The sequence below is a fragment of the Tachypleus tridentatus genome, chromosome 9 (genome assembly GCF_004210375.1).
Source record: "Tachypleus tridentatus isolate NWPU-2018 chromosome 9, ASM421037v1, whole genome shotgun sequence".
Taxonomy (NCBI): Eukaryota; Metazoa; Arthropoda; class Merostomata; order Xiphosura; family Limulidae; genus Tachypleus; species Tachypleus tridentatus.
The window spans coordinates 150,272,160-150,296,110 of record NC_134833.1 but is presented as its reverse complement, the minus strand read 5'-3'; the positions used below and the strand labels follow the sequence as shown (position 1 = coordinate 150,296,110).

At 31.7% G+C, this 23,951-nt stretch overlaps 2 protein-coding genes and 1 non-coding gene across 4 annotated transcripts in view; 2 read left to right on the top strand and 1 right to left on the bottom strand.

Moving 5' to 3' along the window:
- The window catches only part of LOC143226646 (actinia tenebrosa protease inhibitors-like), a 128,158-nt gene that overhangs the window by 81,361 nt on the left and 22,846 nt on the right, over positions 1–23,951 (bottom strand). The gene's annotated exons all lie outside the window — the stretch shown is intronic.
- Positions 9,328–9,401, top strand: TRNAI-AAU (transfer RNA isoleucine (anticodon AAU)). Its single transcript has one exon. It is a non-coding gene; the product is annotated as a tRNA-Ile (tRNA).
- Positions 12,244–23,264, top strand: LOC143226648 (kunitz-type serine protease inhibitor A-like). The gene is made up of 4 exons (XM_076457878.1): positions 12,244–12,325; positions 13,105–13,275; positions 22,693–22,863; positions 23,060–23,264. Exons 1-4 carry the CDS (start codon positions 12,259–12,261, stop codon positions 23,065–23,067), a joined length of 417 nt encoding a protein of 138 aa, XP_076313993.1. The 5' UTR covers positions 12,244–12,258; the 3' UTR covers positions 23,068–23,264.

Here is a 23,951-nt window from a genome sequence, read left to right as displayed (position 1 = left end):
GAAGAGTTCAGGGCTAACCACCCCTCTTTGAGGGACAACAGCTTCTCCATACATGATGAAGAGTACAAGGCTAACCACCCCTCCTTGAGGGACACCAGCTTCTCCATACATGATGAAGAGTACAGGGCTAACCACCCCTTCATGAGGGACACCAGCTTCTGGAGTAAAGTATTCAAGAATGGTTCTCTCTTCATTTACTGTGATTTCTAGAAAGTTGGACAGCTAGCAAATAACTCCACGCGGTAGTCACAGTTCATTCATTCGGAACCGTAGACCGCTGTACCATACAGTGTCAAATACTTTTTTAATGTCAATAAAGAAGGCAACAGTACATTGCTTATTGTTAAAGCTGACTAATATCTTTACAGTTAGTCTAACTGAGTAGTTTGTTGTTTGTTTAAATTTTCTTAATCCATTTTGTTCTTCTGGTAATTTTGATGTTATCTCAAAGAATGTGGAGAGTCTATTACTTATTATTATCTTAAGAATTCTGACTACACAGCTGGTCAGGCTGATTGGTCAGTAGCTATTAGTTTTATTGACTGGCTTTTCTACCTTATAAAACTTTAATATATTCGCATGCTTCCAAAAAAACTGGTATGTATCCAGAGGATAGAGATAAGTTGAAAAGTGCTTTCAGGTGGTCAAACTATTTCGGAGTGCCTTTTTCTAGGAAGAAGGCTTGTATTTCATCTTCACCTGGAGATTTGTTTTTAGTGCTTCATGAAGTTCACGTGTAGATATTTCTTTCGTTTGGATCGTGCTTTCCTAGTTTGTTATGTTTCTTGGGAAAACTGGTTCAAATTGTTCTTTATTGTTTAGTCTATAGTTTGTGACTTTGTTATAAATATAAGTATTTATACTTGGATCAGTATGTATTTTAAAAGTATTACGTATTTGGTGTTTGAAAGCTTCGGTTTTTTCTTTATATTTGTATACTAATGTATTATTGTATTCAAGAGTAGGATATTTCTTTGTGGCTGGATTGTCGTTGGTCAGTCGTCTAAGGTGTGTCCAGAATTTTTTCGAGTCAGTTTTATTGTTTAGTTTTGAGCAACACTTATCACATTTATGATTTTTTCGTAACTTTATTTGTGCTCTTATGTGATTCTTTCATGTTGTTAATTTGTGTTTTGGTTTCTCTGTCTTTTGTTATTATCATTATCAACTTAAGAGACTTCTTCCATTATTGTTTGTACAGTTGCATCCAAAGTTAACATTGTTACTGTTGAGATTTCCAATGACTATAGAGTTATGGTTGTGGGAAAATTGAGTAATGTTATGTCTAGTTACTTAAGTGGTGAACAGTATATTCCTGATATTGTTACTTTTGTTATTTTTATTTACAGAATACCCTTAGTAACGTGTTCGTTATTACTGCTCATACTGTGACTGATAGATCTGTTTTATACAGCATCATTATACCTCTGTTTTCATCGTTTCTGTTTATTCTGTCTTTCCTTATTGTTGTGTAATATGGTATTTTAAATCTATTGTTGTTATATATTAAAATTTTGCTTACTATTATAATATGAGGGTTAGTCTCTTGTGTAAGGTCTCATATTTCATGGAACCTATTGCACACCTTGGATGTTGATATACACTACTGTGAACTTTGTGTTGTCAGTAGGTATCCTGTGAGTGTTGTTGTTATGTGTGGTATATGAGATATAATCTGTTTTTACAGGATTTCGGCTATCCTATCAATACAGTTGATTGTTTGGTTTGGTTTTGTGTATTCTGTTATAAATTCTGAGATTATGTTTTTGATTATGTTAGTCAACAGGCTTGTTTTGTCAATTGTGTTCGCGTTTGTTTCTGGGAGTGTGGTATTGTTTTCTTGTGATTTTTGTGTTTGTATTGAGGTATTGTTTTCTTGTGATTTTTGTGTTTGTATTGAAGTTTTGTTTTCTTGTGATTTTGTGTTTGTATTGAAGTTTTGTTTTCTTGTGATTTTTGTGTTTGTATTGAAGTTTTGTTTTCTTGTGATTTTTGTGTTTGTATTGAAGTTTTGTTTTCTTGTGATTTTTTTGTTTATATTGAGGTATTGTTTTCTTGTGATTTTTGTGTTTATATTGAGGTATTGTTTTCTTGTGATTTTTGTGTTTGTATTGAGGTATTGTTTTCTTGTGATTTTTGTGTTTATATTGAAGTATTGTTTTCTTGTGATTTTTGTGTTTGTATTGAAGTTTTGTTTTCTTGTGATTTTTGTGTTTATATTGAGGTATTGTTTTCTTGTTATTTTTTTTTTTATATTGAAGTATTGTTTTCTTGTGATTTTTGTGTTTGTATTAAGGTATTGTTTTCTTGTGATTTTTGTGTTTGTATTAAAGTTTTGTTTTCTTGTGTAACATTACTTTGTTCTTGCTGTTTTTGTCTTTCGTTTCTTTTTAACATTTGTGCATAAGTTATTTTATATGGTAACACTGATACGAACTAATATCTTTCCACCTTGGAAGAACAAAACTTGTATAATAACGGGAAAAGAAAACAAAGACCACAGGTGTCGCTAGTTGCCAGACACAGAGATATTCGGCGATTTAATAAAATATCGATTATGATTTTTCTGGAGAGCTATTAAGGATTTGGGGCACTGGTAACTAGAATCGGGGCACGGGCATCACGTGCCAGTGTCTAACAAGATATTAGCTTATATGATATATTTCAAATTATTATTAAAACCACAGAAAACACCAGAATGGTGTGGTTTGTTTTGAGCAAGTGTGTTAAGGTGTTTTACTCGTAATCTGAGGGCCGCGGGTTCGAATCCTAGTCGCATCAATCATGTTCGCCCTTTCAGCCGTACGGACGTTGATAAAAGAGTAGCCAAAGAGTTGGCGGTGGGTGGTGATGACTAGCTGCCTTCCCTCTAGTCTTACATCTTACACTGCTAAATTAGGGACAGCTAACGCAGATAGCCCTCGTGTAGCTTTGCGCGAAATTCAAAAATAAAGTTTTTGTGGTGAATTTTGTTTTTCCTTTTGGATGTAACAGTTGTAAAACCTTCTTGTACATTTGTGTCTGTCTCACTGTCTGTGTAGTTAACAATAGTATTGTTCTGAATGTTTACAGTTGTTCTATCAACATCCAGTGTTTCTGTTATAACATTTATTTTGTTAGTTGTGAGAGAAGCTCCCTCTACCACAGTATTAGATGTTTCTGCTACTCCTTTCTCGTTTTTTGAATTTTCAGACGAATTAGTAAGTTTTATTATTTTAATTAGTAAGTTTTATTATTTTTCTTTGGGCTTTTCGTCTTTTTCTAACATTATTTTATTTTGCTTTATCTACTGTGTTTAGTTCTTTCGTTGTTACAGTACATAGAGAGAGCAGGGTGGAGTTTGTATCTCTGTTAAATATTTGGCCAACAAGACTTGTGCTTTTTTCGTCTTATTCCGGAGGCTTGAACAACTTCGAGAACTTTCTCGCGTGGCATAACGTATTTTTTCCCGCTCTATTATTTGAGAATTCTTTAGGTAGCTATCGGTGTAGTTTTGTTTGTTTTTGAATTTCACGCAAAACTACACAAGGTCTATCTGCGCTAGCCGTCCATAATTTAGCAGTTTAAGATCAAAGGGAAGACAGCTAATCATCACCACCCACCGCCAACTCTTTGGATACTCTTTAACTAACAAATAGTAAGATTGATTGTCACGTTATAATGCCTCCACGGCTGAAAGGGGGAGCATGTTTGGTGCGACGGGAATTCGAAAATTAGGAGAGATAGATCGGTTGATCGGTGATAGTAACTTAGAGGATGGCTAGATGTTCCTTGGAAAGCAATGAGAACCAAGTTTGTAACATCTTATTTCAGGAACTCATTACTCCATCATAGCCTCGGTCTTCATTGCGTTCGAAGGAACACCTAACCATCCTATAAGTTATTATCACCCCCACCCAATGGCTCAATCGGGAGTTCCTATGTCTTCCTCGTGTGTTTAAAGTGTACGTCAGATTTTAAGTCTGGTTAAACATTGATTTTAACATGATTCTAACTGTAATCACACTTAAGTCTTTCATGTAGTATACACACCTTTTGGGAAGAAACTAATTATTCTATCAACAACTGTATGCTATGATTGACTAGTTCTCAAGGCGAACTGATACTGAACATCCAATTAATGTGACGTCTACGTCCGTATCGATGTATTTCATTAAAGATAATTATTCATTCTCCTGAAGTAAAACAGTGAACTTTCCAAAAGCGCTAGAGTTTTATGTCTTGCTTGAAAACATTACAGCTGTTACATGTGGTCCTGTGTGATAACTTGTTAACCAGGATTCCCAATGTTTATGTCTGAAATTAAAATCTCTCAACGTCTACAACCTTTGGTAGAGATTAGATACAGGTCAATCAAAGTTTGTATAATTGACAATGACATTTAATCTGGCTCGTGCTCTTTATTTATTGACCTTTATCAATGGTCACTCGGATAGCGGTATATCCGTACAGGGTGTCGTAGAAACTGTACATTCATCATACAGCGTTAAGTCCAAGCTTGATTTGTTGTAGATTTTAAAGGATATTTCAGTTGTAGGTTTTAAATTCCAAAGCTTCATTATATTTCTTTCAAACATAACTGTTGAACTGAATATCAAACTATTTTTACTGTTTAATTATGAATGACAGATGAATGGCTCCAAGTGACACAACGTGATGCCTCTAGATTTACAATACTAGGAAACGCGACTCGATACCCGCGCAAGGCCGATATATCTTCTAGGCCTAAACTTACAAATGGGAACATGTGTTTAATTTTAATATGACGAATTTGAAAAGAAACGTAATGGTACAATTTCAATCGAGTAACTAAATATACACAATAAGTAACATTGTTCCAAATACACCAGTGAAAAACACTGCGCTAGCCGTCCCTAATTTACCAGTGTAAGACTAGAGGGAAGATAGCTTGTCATCACCACCCACAGACAACTCTTAGGCTACTCTTTCAAATTAAAATACCTTTTACCTTTCTTTCGCCGAACGTATAACTTAGACTTTGAGCCAAATATTTTAAATTTGGACCCATTAGTCCACAAAAACATTTTTCAATAACCAAAAGTTCACTTTTGTTCATTTCAGCAAATTTCATACTCTTGACAATGAAGATCAAAGTTTTTAAACTGACCAAATTTACTTCACTGTCATTGTCTTCCTGATACTGAAGATCTGGACGTTTTTCATCATTTCGTCCATTGTTGTTTATCTCATGGTTGACATCAGTGGTTGTCTTCTGTCTATTCTGAAGGCTGTATAAACATATATACTTAACATGGGTATCATTCAGTTTAGACGTTTTGCCTCTTCCGTTTCTATTTTCAAATGTCTTATCTCGATATCACAATCTAGGGTGTACGTGACAATGTTTGGAGAGCATTACAAGTGTGCAGCAATGTGTCCGAGAGTCTAACCAGCATCACGTGAAACTTTTGTGACGAATCATCTGTTCTACTGACAACTATCTACGTTTGTAAGGCCATTCTATCAAAACAATACTTAACATATAGTGTTAAAGACTGTTTTTATCAAGGTTTATTTGTGGATTACTATTATAATAATTTTTTTCAAGGATATATCAGTGATATATGCTAACTCTTTTATATCTTCTTTCTACACAGTTAGGACATTATATGAGTAACTTTTATTACAGTTATTTCAAACCTTAAATTTGATCAGTATGTTCACTCAATCAGAACACTTACCACATACCCTTGATACAAGTATATGTGAATTATAATGAATGATATGTATTTTAACCCTAACTCATTCAGTTGTTAACAGGATCAGTGAGGTGTTACCATAGTGTTGATGTTTACATTGTGTAATGGTATGGAACAATTATTGTTATAAACAACAAAGAACGACAAGTATCGTTTTTTGTCTCAACATCTTCACACAGAACTCTGTATTTATATAAAAAAACTCATATCTAGGTTTTATATACCATACAGTTTATATATCTGTAAATTAATTCAATAATACAAGCCACTGACACAAACAAATTCATATGGACTCTAAACTATAACCTAAATAACCGTTACTTTGTTTCACTGTAAATAAACAAGTTTGGGTCTAATAACAATGCACTATGTGGTGCTAACAGTATTGTGCTATTAATAACATCTTACTCCTTTGGTATTAACTATAATGTTATACCTTGTGACACGACTATACATTTACTGGTATTAATAATATTAATGTATAACTACTGGACAAAATGTTTTCATAATGTTCCATGTTAATGTTATTGTCTACATTCTTGGAACATTTGTTAATTAAATGTCTGATTAGTAACAGAGAAGGTGGTCGGACAAACATGTACGACTTGTTAAACTAGTCTTTCACAGTAATGAACTAACTGGTGTTAACAATACGATGCTGTTATTCAGCAGGTGATCAAACGATCCTGTCCTTTTCGTATTGGTTTTCATTACTTTTAACCGAGTAAATAAATTCGTCACAATGTTCCTATTTTCAATTATAATTGTCACATAGCTTGACACTGAAATTCTAAGGTTTTAATAAAAATAAAATAGCATAATTAACACTATGTGATATATTTTTCCATATCTTCAGAAACAACTCCTACCTGTTGTTACTGACAAGTTACACAGTGATATCTCTAGTAGAACAACTAATGTTATCTCTTTACACATATTTGTGTTCGTTAGTCGAAAACTGATAAACAAAGACTAAGTCACAACTAACCATGGACGCTTCTATATAAAACTTCCCACCAAGTGACATTGACAAATAATCTAGAGTTCACGTGACTTTCCGGAGTTGTGAAACTCTGAGCTGTACTACAGTACGTCTGTACTTCAAATTCTCAGAGTCAGTCCATAAACAGTCATGTCGAGGTTGAACTTTCAGTGTTTTGAACTACTGCAAGTTAACTTAGATTGTTTACAATCGTGTTATTAACACCGTGGAGATTAAAATGTTATAACATTTGTTTATTTTTATAAGTTTTCATTTTCTACAAAGCAACACTTTAATGAGATATAATTTAAACTGTTTTGTCAAAATGTACTTTCAGGTTTTTTCGTTAACACTAATTTAAATATTTTATTTTATTATAAAATTCAGGTAAAACCGGTTTCGTAAAACATTGTAAAAGTAACTTTCTTCTGTAGTTAGTTAAGTATGTTAAGTCAGGTGAACGTTTGTTTTATTGGGAGAATGAATGAACGTCCAATGAACAGCTGGTATTTGATTGTTCTTTACTGATAAATTTCACGTAAGTTGTATATTGAGGCCTGAGAATTAACTTTATTAACAACTGTAGCTCTGTAACGTAAGTTTATTTTACTTTATTAATAACTTCAGTTGAACTATACTTACATGTAAATTATGTTAAGGAACTACAATTCTTTTTTTAAATTCAAATCAAACCAGTTCAGTCCATCATCATATAAATGAAAGTTGTAGATTTTTTAGAGGTCACTGAAGGCTGGAATGTCACATGAAGGTTGAATGACTGGACAATGTCACTTGTAGAGAAGTTTAATATACATGTTCCCGTAGTAACTTGATACATATTTTGTCTCCGTCAGTTCTAGAGTAACGGACGATAAAGATATATCAAAAATGTTGTTCTGTTATAATGTTACTATTTTTATATAAATCCATTGACGAAGTTTTTCATAGTGTTTTCGAGTCTTTTATATCAAGATGTTTGAGGTGGAAATGATTCATATCACAAAACTCCCAAGGAAAATAACATCTTTAGAATACCCTAACTATAGATATTAACTGAATATAAGCTTTAACTTTTAAACTATAAATAAGAGATATGGAAAAATTCGTCAAGTTTTATGTGTGGACTGGATTATTTGCTGTAAGTGTCTGTGACTTGTTGGTGATAAATTTCAACCATAAATAATCAGCATACACTCCACTTTTTGTAAAATATATTATTAAAACGTGTCAAACATATATACATATGTTCGTTGCACTGTTGGTAATCACGGTTGAATCCAGATATTTAAATAATTGTCTTATTTTTTCCGTGATAATTCACACAGGCTCGTTTATTCACTTTACAACGGGATAGAGACCATGTTTCAACAGGTTTTGGTCAAAGAGATCTTGAAAGTTTCTTGTTTCAAATTGACAACTTAGATACGTCAGGAAACTTTAATATTAAACTGAGAAGGAAATTTGGTAATTATAACAATTAGTTTTCAAGATGAAAAATTACACATTGTTCCAAAGAAGAATGCCGTCGGTGTTTGGGTAAGAAAAGTTCATACCCTGGAGGGTCAGGTTCTCTGTGACCTCTTTCTCCTCACCGTACTTATGTTCTTGACGGATTGGTATTTATAACTGTGGAACTGAATATTATTTGATCCTTTTCAGGGCAATGTTCATGTATTGTGGCTCGTATGTAGTGGTTATTTTAGTCTATCAGCAGAATGTCAAGTTTGTTGGTGGCATTTTTTAATACATATATAAATAAATTATATATTTATTATTATTTGAAATTTATATTTTTTCTTTTTATTTATTTTTATATTTAAAATATAAGTTAACTGGGGAGAGATATTTAGGACTAGCTTCATCATGTATGAGGTACCTGTCTATTTCGCATAGTAATTCGTTTTTCATCCAATTCTTATAAAAGTACATTATTGTAATATGTAGAAGTCCATCTGGTATTGTTGGCAGGTGATATAGTTCTTGGAACTCTGTATGCAGTTATGAGGAGTGTGTTTTGGATTGTTTATAGTTTAGTTTTAATTATTTTATTGCTTACAGTTATCCATGCTGAAGCTGCATAATCTATTACAGGTCTAATATATGTTTTATTGATTTTTAGTAACGTTATCTGTAGATGCTCCACTGTTTTTATCAGTTGGACTCCTAGCATAGTTAGGTCCTCGCCAGACTTTATTTTTAATTTCGTTCACATGATTGATCCAAGTTAGTTCAGAATAATAGGTTAAACCTAAAAATTTTCCCGATGGGGCAATCTGGAGTAGAGTGCCATTCATATATAATTGTGGCTGTTGTTTTTTGTGTTTTGTAAAATTCCTAAACACTACGAGTTGTGTTTTTGCTGCGTTTATTTTTATTCTATATTTTTGACTGTATTCACTTATTCTATTTTGTTGCGGTTGTATGTTAGTGGCTGCTATCGTGGGTGTTGCGGCACTTTTCCAGACTGCCACATCATCTGCGAACTGTGAAGAGAATCCATGATTGATTTGGATCCCTCAGTGCCATATTGTCTACATACATGATGAAGAGTATAGCGCTAACCACCCCTCCCTGACGGACACCAACTTCTGGAGTAAAGTACTCAGAAAATGTTCTTCACTTAACGGCGTCGTGGCTTAGTTGGTTAAAGCGCCTGTCTAATAAACAGGAGATCGCGAGTTCGATTCTCGCCGGTGCCTATGAAAAGTTATTAAATTTCATTTATTGTTTCAAAGATTGTTTGTTTTTGAATTTCGCGCGAAAGTTCTCGAGGACTATCTGGGCTACCCGTGCGTTAATTTAGCAGCGTGACATTAGGGAAAAGGCAATTTGTCATCACTACCCACCGCAAACTCTTTAGGTGTTCTTTAAACAACGAATAGTGGGATTGTCCGTGATATTATAACGCACCTATGGCTGAAAGAGCCAGCATATTTGATGCGACAGGGATTCGAACTCGCGACCCTCAGATTACGAGTCTAAACCACCTGTCTGTTCCTTGCAGAGTCTGTTCCAAACAATTCGGCACTTTGTTCCATAAAATGTACGTCTTATTAAAAAGAAACGGTTCTATTTCAATAAAACAATGTGAACCACATCTTTCGGTTGAACACAAGAAACAAACATTTTTCAAAAACTGAAAATATAAAAAACATACTTATAGAAAAAGAAACAAGTTTGGCTGAAGACAAAAACAAATGACGATATTTTTCATGTAAAGAAAACTTACAACAATGTAAAAACTCTTGAATATTTATTTTAAAAATGTATAAATTTTTGTGGTCGATTTTATTTCATTACCTCATTCAGGTCTTATAGATAAAATTTTTTACAAAGTATGTTTCTTATGGTTTATCAAAGTAATGCCACATTTTAACAACAAATTACCTGCCGTAATAAATTGAGTGCCTACCCGATACCATCAGGCTTTATGGAATGTCACGCTGTCTGGTGAAGACCACAAACAACATGTACGAAACTTGTAATAATTGTTCCAGAACATTGGATGGGTCCATGAACAAATATTTATTCTGTTTTAAATTTCATCAGCCATCGTCAAATATTTATAATTTAAACATAGGTTTGTTGAGTTTATATTACCATTTATTATTAAACGTATAGAGTTCTGCTCGCTATATTCAAAACAACATAATACACCTACAGATAGTCTTTTAAACAATAAATATACAGTTTAAACTTGCCTATTGTTGTCATTTGTATTGCTATATTTAATCTCATTAATAAATAATGACAAAATTTTGGTTGTGATTTCACGAGAACTTGTTTTAAAATAACAGCTCTTAACAATAAAGTTTAAAACTAAATATATTTGCTTCCTTCTGGTATCATCAGTAATACAGCTGAAGTGTATTACAGTTTTATACACTTTCAGTGGGACAGTAAAACATGTTAACATGTGATAAGACAGTAAAATATTAATTTGTTCATTCACTGTTCAGGTAAGGCAGGTTTATACAACTGATTTTAATTCACTGTTCTATATATGTACCAATATTATCCTTACAATTGTTTTTATTTATTATATTAAACCCTGTCATTCTTTGTCTCTTTCAGAAATTATTGTGTTACTTTTATATGTTTTTAGTACGACTAGGGTTATCTCATGATTATATACAAGGAACGTGTTTTTGATATCAGAAACAAGTAATTTTGCAACTCTAGTTCTAATAGTATCCTTTGTAATACCAGATTCAACTGTCATAATTAATAGTATCCTTTGTAATACTAGATTCAACTGTCATAATTAATAGTATCCTTTGTAATACCAGATTCAACTGTCATAATTAATAGTATCCTTTGTAATACTAGATTCAACTGTCATAATTAATATTATCCTTTGTAATACTAGATTCAACTGTCATAATTAATATTATCCTTTGTAATACTAGATTCAACTGTCATAATTAATAGTATCATTTGTAATACCAGATTCAACTGTCTGAATTAATAGTATCCTTTGTAATACTAGATTCAACTGTAATAATTAATAGTATCCTTTGAAATACTAGATTCAACTGTCATAATTAATAGTATTTTTTCTAATACTACATTCAACTGTCATAATTAATATTATCCTTTGTAATACTAGATTCAACTGTCATAATTAATAGTATCCTTTGTAATACCAGATTCAACTGTCATAATTAATAGTATCCTTTGTAATACTAGATTCAACTGTCATAATTAATAGTATCCTTTGTAATACTATATTCAACTGTCACAATTAAACCGTAAAGATACAGATGTAATTTTATCATTGTTTAACCAGTCAGTTCGTTGCGATAACAATTGTGACGGAATGACGTCACTGCATATCTGTTTTTCTATTGGTCCATCTTCGTTCATTCTTTCTTCATCTTTAAAACACTTTTCAATCGCCCGCTGTTTTCTCAGCGGATTCACATGATACTTGATGTGATTATAATGTGACCAATACACTCAGACATAGGTTTTGAATTAAACACTGACAGTTTTATGGTGTCAGAGACCAAACAACAGAAAATGTATATTTTGGACTCGTGTAGTCATATTTGAAGCACAAACGTTCAGCTTGTAGTTCAGTCATCTCTTGACCATTTTGAAATCTAATTACGGATTTAGACTCACGATTCAAACTTAGATTTTGAGTAATACACGAGACAGGCGTATAAAGAAAACTATTGGTTGTTCTAGTGGTGACGTCACATTTTCAATTTGTCAGTAGCCACAGGTGTGGTTATATGTTTGTGACGTGTTCTGTGAGAACTGTCTGCATGGAACATGAGAAAACTCACTTGTTGTTAGATAAGTTATTTTATTTTTATTTCGTGTTAATTTATTGCTAAGTTTATTTTGTTTTAAGTTTAATAAAACCGGTTCAGTACATTATAACAACATTTAAAGTTTCTAGTTTTTCCGAACTTATACAAGTCCTGAAAGTCGCGTGAAGGTTAGATTATTTGTCAATGTCACTTTATGAGAAGTTTTATATAAAAGCATCCATGATTAGTTACGACTTAGTCTGTTTTTGTCAGTTTTCAACTAACGAAGATAAATATGTTTAAAGAGATAACATTAGTTGTTCTACTGGGGATAACACCGGGTAACTTGTCAGTAACAACAGGTAGGAGTTGTTTGTTGTTTGTAACAATCATGAGGAAAATCATGTTTATAATTATGCTATTTCATTTTTATTTCATAAAATAAATTGATTTGTTTTTGAGTACAGCTTTAGAATTTCGATGTCAGGATATGTAGCACACAATGTTTCATATGGTAGAATTACCTGGAAAATAATAGTTTAAAAATATTCTAACTGTGGACGTAAACTGATGTTAGGTTTAAAACTTTCACTTTTCAATATAGTGTATTGAACAGTTATTATGTATCCTAAGGTATTCTAAATTTAATGTACCTAGTAGGTTTGTTTTTGTTTGTTCTTGAAATTCGCACACAGCTACTCCAAGGTATCTGTGCTAACCGTCCCTGATCTAGCAGTGTAAGACTACAGGGAAGGCAGCTAGTTATCACCACCCACCGCCAACTCTTGGGCTACTCTTGGCCATGCCGGGCCTTACCTAGTAGGAGAGGGTGGTCAGGCAAAGCAAGGTGTGTTAAGTCGTTCGACTTGCAATCTTAGGGTCGCGAGTTCGAATCCCAGTGTCACCAAACATGCTCGCCCTTTTAGCCATGTGGGTGTTATGATATAACGGTCCATCCCATTATTCGTTAGCCCAATAGTTGGCGGCCGTGGGTGGCGATCACTAGTTGCCTTCCCTCTAGTATTTCACTGTTAAATTTGGGACGACTAGTGCAGATAGCCCTTGTGTAGCTTTGCGTGAAATTAAAAAAAAAACAACCAAACCAACTTCAAGAGGTAATGATCACTTTATACTTTCACAGGTCTAGATAAAGACTGCCAGTCTCCACCTGTTACAGGACCTTGTGAAGCTATTATACCAAGATATTACTACGATCCCGAAAGCCACCAGTGTAAGAAATTTAATTTCGGTGGTTGTGGCGGGAACGGAAACCGATATGAAACAATAGCAGACTGTTTGTCTGCTTGTTCAGGTTTGTTAATAATGTTTAATGTCTTATTGTTGTTCATTAAACTTTGATTTAACTGAAATACAGTAAAGATGTAAGCTATACATACGGCTGGAATAACTTTATATTAACTGGTGGTAAACCTAACATTATTATCATATCAACTGGTGGTAAACCTAACATTATTATCATATCAACTAGTGGTAAATCTAACATTATTATTATATTAAATAGTGGTAAACCTCACATTATTATTGGGTTGAGGAATAATTCGTGAGCGTTTTTTCAAGTTAAAAAAATATATTCATAAATGAAACGCTTTCACAAAATATTTCATGTCATGTGGTAGATAATTTTTTGCTCTAATAGATGGTGTGTTTGATTTTCATATGTCTTTAATTTTTGCTTTCATTTTCAGCTCATTAAATGGAATGTCAAGTGGACAAAATCGAGCATTTTCGACACCATCTGCTTTTCGCATTTAATTTCTTGCAATTTTGTTTAGAACAATGCATACTATATACCTAGGTATTACATGAAATAAAGTATCATAATAAATGTTTTGGATGTAATGTGTTCATGCATTGAAGTATTGTATAGTCTTGCATGTAATGCTTGAATGAAATTATTTAAAAACGCTCACGAATTATTCCTCAACCTAATATAATATCAACTGGTGGTAAACCTAACATTATTATTATATCAACTGGTAGTAAACCTAACATTATTATGAAATCAACTAGTTTAAACCTAACATTATTATTGTATCAACTGGTGGTAAACCTAACATTATTATTATATCAACTAGTTGTAAACCTAACATTATTATTATATCAACTAGTGGTAAATCTAACATTATTATTATATCAACTGATGGTAAACCTAACATTATTATTATATCAACTGGTTGTAAACATAACATTATTATAAAATCAACTAGTTGTAAACCTAACGTTATTATTATATCAACTAGTTGTAAACCTAACATTATTATTATATCAACTAGTGGTAAACCTAACATTATTATTACATCAACTAGTGGTAAACCTAACATTATTATTATATCAACTAGTGGTAAACCTAACATTATTATTATATCAACTAGTTGTAAACCTAACATTATTATTATATCAACTAGTGGTAAACCTAACATTATTATTACATCAACTAGTGGTAAACCTAACATTATTATTACATCAACTAGTGGTAAACCTAACATTATTATTATATCAACTAGTTGTAAACCTAACATTATTATTATATAAACTAGTGGTAAATCTAACATTATTATTATATGGAGTAGTGGTAAACCTAACATTATTATTATATCAACTAGTGGTAAACCTAACATTATTATTATATCAACTGGTGGTAAACCTAACATTATTATTATATCACCTGGTGGTAAACCTGACATTATTATTATATCAACTGGTGGTAAACTTGACATTATTATTATATCAACTGGTGGTAAACCTAACATTATTATTATATCAACTAGTGGTAAACCTAACATTATTATTGTATCAACTGGTGGTAAACCTAACATTATTATTATATCAACTAGTTGTAAACCTAAAATTATTATTATATCAACTAGTGGTAAACCTAACATTATTATTATATCAACTAGTGGTAAACCTAACATTATTATTATATCAACTAGTGGTAAACCTGACATTATTATTATATCAAGTGGTGGCAAACCTAACATTATTATTATATCAACTGGTGGTAAACCTAACATTATTATTATATCAACTAGTTGTAAACCTAACATTATTATTATATCACCTGGTGGTAAACCTGACATTATTATTATATCAACTGGTGGTAAACTTGACATTATTATTATATCAACTGGTGGTAAACCTAACATTATTATTATATCAACTAGTGGTAAACCTAACATTATTATTGTATCAACTGGTGGTAAACCTAACATTATTATTATATCAACTAGTTGTAAACCTAACATTATTATTATATCAACTAGTGGTAAACCTAACATTATTATTATATCAACTAGTGGTAAACCTAACATTATTATTATATCAACTAGTGGTAAACCTAACATTATTATTATATCAACTGGTGGTAAACCTAACATTATTATTATATCAACTGGTGGTAAACCTAACATTATTATTATATCAACTGGTGGTAAACCTAACATTATTATTATATGAACTAGTTGTAAACCTAACATTATTATTATATCAACTAGTGGTAAACCTAACATTATTATTATATCAACTAGTGGTAAACCTAACATTATTATTATATCACCTGGTGGTAAACCTAACATTATTATTATATCACCTGGTGGTAAACCTAACATTATTATTATATCAACTGGTGGTAAACGTAACATTATTATTATATCAACTGGTGGTAAACCTAACATTATTATTATATCAACTGGTGGTAAACCTAACATTATTATAAAATCAACTAGTGGTAAACGTAACATTATTATTATATAAACTAGTTGTAAACCTAACATTATTATTATATCAACTAGTTGTAAACCTAACATTATTATTATATCAACTAGTGGTAAACCTAACATTATTATTATATCAACTAGTGGTAAACCTAACATTATTATTATATCAACTAGTGGTAAACCTAACATTATTATTATATCAACTAGTGGTAAACCTAACATTATTCTATATAAACACTTCCTATAATAAACTTTTCTATTTACTTAATATTCCTGTTGTTTCAATTATTTATACAATTAAATCTGGTTTATTTATTAAACTGGTGATAAAAGTTCTTGCTGCTCTACAATTGTAAACATCTAATATTACATTTCATTCAAACATTTATATTGTTTTCGTTGGTTTATCAAGTAGCTAATATGGCCAGGCATCAATAGGTGGGTTAAGGCGTTCGACTCGTAATCTTAGGGTCACGGGTGGAAGTCCCCGTTACACCAAAGATGCTCGTTCTTTCAGCCGTGGGGGCGTTAGAAATTGAATGGCAATCCCACTATTCGTTGCTAAAAGAGTAGCCCAAGAGTTGGCAGTGGGCGGTGATCACTAGCTGCCTTCCCTCTAGTCTTCCCTATTAAATTATGGATGGTTAGCGCACATCGCCCTCGAATTGCTTTGCGCAACATTCGAAAACAAATAAAGTAAGTTGCTAATTTAAATTATTGGTTCATAAAACTCAGTAACTGTTTCTGTGTATCTTTCTTCATGAAACGCTTCCGATTCATTGTTATTTCTTTGTTTCGTATCAGTAATTGTTTAGCTTTTTCACTGAGTATGTATTTATAATTAAATACTTCAGCTTAGTTATGAAACTTGTTGTTAAATAAACGGTAAATATTAAAGATTGCACAACACCAGACATTATTGAAAATAATTTACCCTCTAGGTGTTGAATTAAACTGTTAATTTAATAAATAAAACACCTTGTGTGTGAAAAGAGAATAGATTAATTATGAGACTGAAAGAAATAGACTCAATATTAGCTACAAATGTGGTAACTACACTTAGTTGGTAAGATGTTTATAGTAAATATTTATTCATTAGTTTGTTAGGCTGCGGTTTTTACTGAATTAATGGCATGATAGTGGGTAAAACAAAATATCAATCAATATACTAAACAACCTCAATAAGAAAGCTACACTCAAAAATTATTAACATTAGCCAAGAGATCGCAATTGTATTATACGAAATAGGTTTTTATCATTAACCAATCCTGGTTCTTTAAACTATATGGTGGTAGTTTTTATTTCTAAAACGCCTATTATAACTTCATTTGTAGTTACGCCAAGGAATTTAGATACACAGTTTTTTGTCATTTCCCGTATGCAAGAGGGACGGACGTTACAAACACTATTATTTACACTAATCACTGAAGTAAATAGCACGTAACGTTAAATGCTATTATTAATCAGGAAAATTCCTTAAATATTTAACAAATTTGAGCTTAAAGATGAGAAATGAACAATACTTTTCTACCTGTATTTTTCTTTTAAAAAAGTCATCTCGAAACTGCTAATCTAAGTTGCTTGATCTAACCAATACAAATGTATATGCACGTGCTTTACCCATATAGTTTAGTTTCTCAATATCAACCACCGTTAATCCGAGTTACAAAACTAAAAACAACTCACCTTTACCTGTGGTAAATATTTTAGACCGACAGATCACGTGAGTTTTAACGTAGGGATGCGCAGAAATGATTGCTCAAAGCTAAGCTGTTTTTGCTCAAGAACTTTTCACGTGTAACTTAGACCACACTTTTCATCTAAGTGCAAACTGTAAGGATGCAACAGTTTACGAAATCTAAATAAAATCCTTTAAATCATGTTTCTCCGTATTTTTAATGCGAATACAAAAACTGTATATTATATATCTGTTCTATTCATTAATGAATTGCATTCAAAATTTGTTTGTAGCTAATGTGCAGCAGAACAAAGTCACTGAAAATATATGATAGTTTCAGTTAACACAGTTAGAGAAAGTGAAAATTGTTAAGACATCTATATGAAACAGATATAGGTGAGGTTAATAAGTACAATTATGAGAAAACTTAAAACTGTACGACCTTGGAAGTAGGTGAAGATGACTTACAGTCTGTCAGTCATAAAGATGGAGAGGACTAGTAAAAAAAAAATTGTTCTCTAATGGATTATAAGATGTCAATGATTTAAATCCAGTTAGTAAAAGTCTTGTTTTTTATGATTGTATAACGGAAACGAATGGTTGTTTTAAATTTCGCACAAAGCTACACGAGGGTTATCTGCGCTAGCCGTCCTTAATTTATTAGTGTAAGACGAGAGGGAAGGCAGCTAGTCATCACCACTCATCGCCGACTCTTGGGCTACTTTTTACCAACAGACAGTGGGATTGACTGTAACATTATAACGCCACCACGGCTGAGATAGCGAGCATGTTTGGTGCGACCGGGATTTGAACCCACGATCAGTCAAACGCCTAAATACACTTGGCTCCTGAAACGAGAGATAAAATCGTTTGCTCGTTTCTGAAAAGGAGAAAACGAAACATAAATTTATACCACATTTGTAATTTACCACATTACTCATTACCACACTTGTTATTTACCACACTACTCATTACCACACTTGTTATTTACCACATTGCTCATTACCACACTTGTTATTTACCACATTACTGATTACCACACTTGTTATTTAACACATGACTCATTACCACACTTGTTATTTAACACATTACTCATTACCACACTTGTTATTTACCACATTACTCATTACCATTACCACTTGTTATTTACCCCATTACTCATTACCACACTTGTTATTTACCACTTTACTCATTACCACATTTGTTAGTTAAAACATTACTCATTACCACATTTGCTATTTAACACATTACTCATTACCACACTTGTTATTTAACACATTACTCATTACCACTACCATTTGTTATTTACCACAATTACTTACTATCATTACCACACTTTGTTATTTACCACATTACTCATTACCACACTTGTTATTTAACACATTACTCATTACCACACTTGTTATTTAACACATGACTCATTACCACACTTGTTATTTAACATATTACTTTATTACCACACGTTGTTATTTGTACATTACTCGTATTTACACCACTTGTTATTTACCAAATTACTCGTTACCACACTTGTTTTTAACACATGACTCATTACCACACTTGTTATTTAACACATGACTCATTACCACACTTGTTATTTAACATATTACTCGTTACCACACTTCTTATTTAACACATTACTCGTTACCACATTTGTTATTTAACAAATTACTCATTTCCACACATTTGTTATTTAACACATTACTTACTCATTACCACACTTGTTATTTAACACATTACTCATTACCACACTTGTTATTTACCACTTTACTCATTACCACACTTGTTATTTACCACATTACATATTACCACACTTGTTATTTAACACATTACTCATTACCACACTTGTTATTTAACACATTACTCATTACCACACTTGTTATTTAACATATTACTCAACGTTACCACACTTCTTATTTAACACACATTACTCATTACCACACTTGTTATTTAACACATTACTCATTACCACACTTGTTATTTAACACATTACTCATTACCACACTTGTTATTTACCACATTACTCATTACCACACTTGTTATTTACCACATTACTCATTACCACACTTGTTATTTACCACATTACTCATTACCACATTTGTTATTTACCACATTACATACTACCACACTTGTTATTTACCACATCACTCATTATTTTTCGATTGACATCAGAAATGTTTGTAATTAGTTCATATTTTCAAACTTCGGTCGTTATACAAGTTGATGGATCCAAGAATGGTTAAAATAGAAGATGAACAAACATCGATACGGTGTGTGTGTTTTCTTATAGCAAAGTCACATCGAGCTATCTGTTGAGTACACTGAGGGGAATCGAACCCCTCATTTTAGTGTTGTAAATTCCAAGACTTAGTTCTGTATCAGGGGGTGACGTTATAAGTAGGTAACTTATTTATGTTTTAATTTCTCTCCAGATCAAGACCTTAATATTTTTTACTCCATCACCTAAAAGTGATATTAAAATAAACTGGAGTTGTGTAAGAGTTGTTAAAAGCAGTGTTTAGAATGGACCATGTATCACATCTGTCATCAACTACATACAATGTAGTTTGACACATTGTTCATTTATTTGAAGATAATTAAAATAAACAAAAAGAAAACCAGATGTTTATTATTCTTTGATACGTTAACAACGTGGGTTAATAATAATAATTAATCATACTGAAGACTGTAGTATTTTGTTTAAATTTGGAAAAGTATTTTAAACATTACTTGGAATTATTAACAACTGATGTAGATAATACTAATACAGAAACTTTATGACGTATGACAAGTACAGAAAATTATATCGAATTATAGCTTAGCTTTTTAAACCACGTTTTCTATAATAATGTTTAATTTGAATATTAAGTTATCCTGCCAACTAGGATAATGTTCAGCGAAGCTCTACAGGGTCTTTATTTGTAATTGAAGGGAAAAGTGACAATGAATGTTTGTTCATGATGAAACGTTCAAAACTCTGAGAATTATTTAATTATTGAGTTATTTCTTTTCACATGATAATATATATAAGGAATCATGTTGGTTCTATACGTTCACCTAAAAATAATTTTGAATTAACTGATTATAGCTGTTATGATACTGGTGACAGTTGGTCAAAAATGTCAAATACACAAGGGATAACAGTGAGTTTATTTTATCGCTAACACTTGGTAAAATCAAATCGATATTGAATTACAGAATTTCTTAAAAGAAACGAAAATTGGTTATGTTCTATACGATTGTTATTAATTAATGATAGTTATAATGCTGTAATTAGAAGTGTTAGAAATGTAACTAAACAATAAGAAGGTTTTAATGCAGCCAACAAATGTATACAAAAGAAAATGTTGAGAAAACATTGGAAAAATGTAATAAAACATTAAAAATGTATATTGTAGTGTGAATGTTTTAATACACTTCAGTGTAATAGTGTGTGTGTAAAATATAACATTTGAAAACTAATTTATAAAAAGAAAACAATGCAACACTTAGAGAGCTATGTCTTAATACACTTGAGATATTCTTTTACCAACGAATACTGAGATTCGCCGTTACGTTATAACGCTTCCATGGTAGAAAGGGTTAGCATTTTTCGTATTACAGGGATTCGAACCAATTTAGGATTACCAATCCAACGCCTTAACCCACCTGACCATGCCAGGCCTTCAATCTCAGAAGCTGATGCAATCAACATGAACTATAGAGTAGAAATGTATAAGTATTGTCGGTATCTGAGATTTAGATAAAACTTTAAACAGTTTTAAAGTCACCTATGAATGCTGATAATAATATAAACAATACTAACAATGTAAAAACTGAATAAATAAAAAATATAGCATTTTGTATTACAGGAACGGATAACATATTGCTACTGAATCCACTACATATATCTGACCTAACACATAACATGAACATAATGATATAAAAATAAATACATCTTTGTGGAGATCGGGTTACAACATCCTTATTTTGTTAAAAAATACATATTGTTGAGAATATAATTATATTAAACTAACAACAGACTTGCATCTAATTAAACATGAATGTTCGTTACTAATTGAGACAATGATTTCCCTGTCGTCCATGTAGATAAACACTGTCCTTAATAATATTGTTTGTATTTGTTAAAACATGTAATTAAAATACTTATAAATGAACTCAGGTGTTGAGAGGTGTTATGCAGTCGTACAGAACTGTCCGTGTTTCGGAGTAATAACAAACGATTTACATAAGTGAAACTATAAAATATGGCTATAAACTTAGATTAACTTATTAGTTTTATGACTATGTTGGTATAGTAACACGTTTTATAATGACATCTTTGTTGGTATTAGAGATTTTTCTTGTTTGGTGTCATAAACCTGATCCAGACGAAGTAAATCTTAACACTCCTACGAATGAATTAATTAATTGAACCTAAATTAATGAATTAATTTTAACCTAAAATCAATTAATTAATTCATTAATTAAAAATTTCATTAATTTCATTAATTGAAATGGAAATTTCATTTAAATACAAAATTATTAGCCTAATATTAATAACCTTTCAAGTTGCTCTGGGGCCTATTAGGCCCCACTTTTCGTAGGAGTGTTAATGTGAAACAACTTCTATAGCATTCTGCTATACGTGGTTTATTTGGATTTTATAAATAAAATAACAAACCCATAAGTTAATGACTTAACTAAGCCTGATTGTAGATTCTAGTTTAACAGATATCTTTGTCTCAGTAAATATGTTTTGATAAAATGCAGAACTTATTAATTGAAGAAATTGTGTTTTAGTCGTCATGAAGACATTATTGTGTCGTATTATATCGGTACATGGTTTATAGTAATCACGTGAATGTTTGTTTGTGTTGTGTATTCTGTTGATGTTTATTTAAAATAATGTTAGAAATGTCTCTTGCGTTTCGTATTTTACAACTTTTTTTCATAAATTGCCACCCAGTGTCTCAGCGGTATGTCTGGAGACTTACAACGCTAAAATCCGAGTTTCGATACCCGTGGTGGGCAAAGCACATATAGCTTATTGTGTACCTTTGTGCTTAATTCAAAACAACAACAACTTCTCATAAATTATTTGTTAAGTTTCAACTAACAATTTTAGAATCTTCATGTCGAGGCATATGGCACAGAAATGTTTCATATCTTAGAACTGCCTTGAAAGACAACTATTTTATAATACTTTTACTACAAGCATAATATGTTGATAGGTTAATAATTTTCAAATATAACTACAGTGTATGAAAGAGTTAGCTTTAACTATTACACTTAACATAAGTTTACGACTGACAATGATTTTGTCATATTTCCACAGGCCGAGCTAAAGACTGCAAGTCGCCACCTGTTTCAGGACCTTGTACAGCTAATATTCCCAGTTATTATTACGACCCAGACAGCCACAAGTGTAAGAAATTTATTTTTGGAGGCTGTGACGGGAATGAAAACCGATATAGAAGTGAAGCTGACTGTTTGGCTGCTTGTTTAGGTAGTGTGAAGATATGTATTATATTTACAAACAGTACTTACAAGAAATATCAAAATGTATCTACTTTAATAACGTTAAATATACACCGCACGTATTATTTATATATCTATAATAGTTACTCGAGAACCAAACTTTAGAAATGCTTTTAATAAAGTAGGTATCTCTTATATATATGTGTGTTTATTTTTTTTTTCAGGAACGTGAACTACTTGAATATTTTGGGAAAAGCTGACGTTCGTTGACGAGACGGATTTGATTTTTTATTACATTTCATTCTCAGATACAATTAAACATTTTTGTCTTGAGCACATTAATATTAATAACAGAACTTGATGTCTTATGGGTTATTGTAAATTGTTATTATAATACATGAAAATAAAATAATTATTTGTATAGTAGAATGGAACCTTATTAATTTATCATTTTTTATTATAATCTCAACAAGAAACGTGCATTTGAAAAATCTTCCTAACACAGCATCACTATCCAATAACCAACGGTTACTCACAACACTTCAGAATTCTTTAGTCATGACAACACCATCAATTCTCCCATTAAATTAACACCAATCTAAGTATAAAATTAAATAAATGTAGTTGGTAAATTATTAATAAGTCAGATAAATTTTACAATAGCTGTATACCTACTAGATGTCTAATAATAAACCAAAGCATGTTTGTATAACATTCTCACAGACCTACAGAAGATAATTCCTCTTCTACGTTTGTACCGTACTGAAGCTGAATAATCTTCAGTAGTTATCGGACATGACACTAGAGGACGTTAAATGTACTAATTTATGGTTTCGTTTGTTTTGAATTTCGCGTAAAGCTGCATTAGGACTATCTGCGCTAGCCGTTCCTAATTTAGCAGCTTAAGATCACAGGGAAGGCAGCTAGTCATCACCACCTACCGGCAACTCTTGTACAAATATAAGACATAGGCTCAGATCTACCACTAAATTAACTATTGTTAATTTACATTAAAGTTTCGAATTCCAATCAGAACTTCCAAAACCTCTTTATAATTAATTTATTCAAATACGTTTATAAAATATCAGTTATCTGGACCAACAGCGGGATATATCA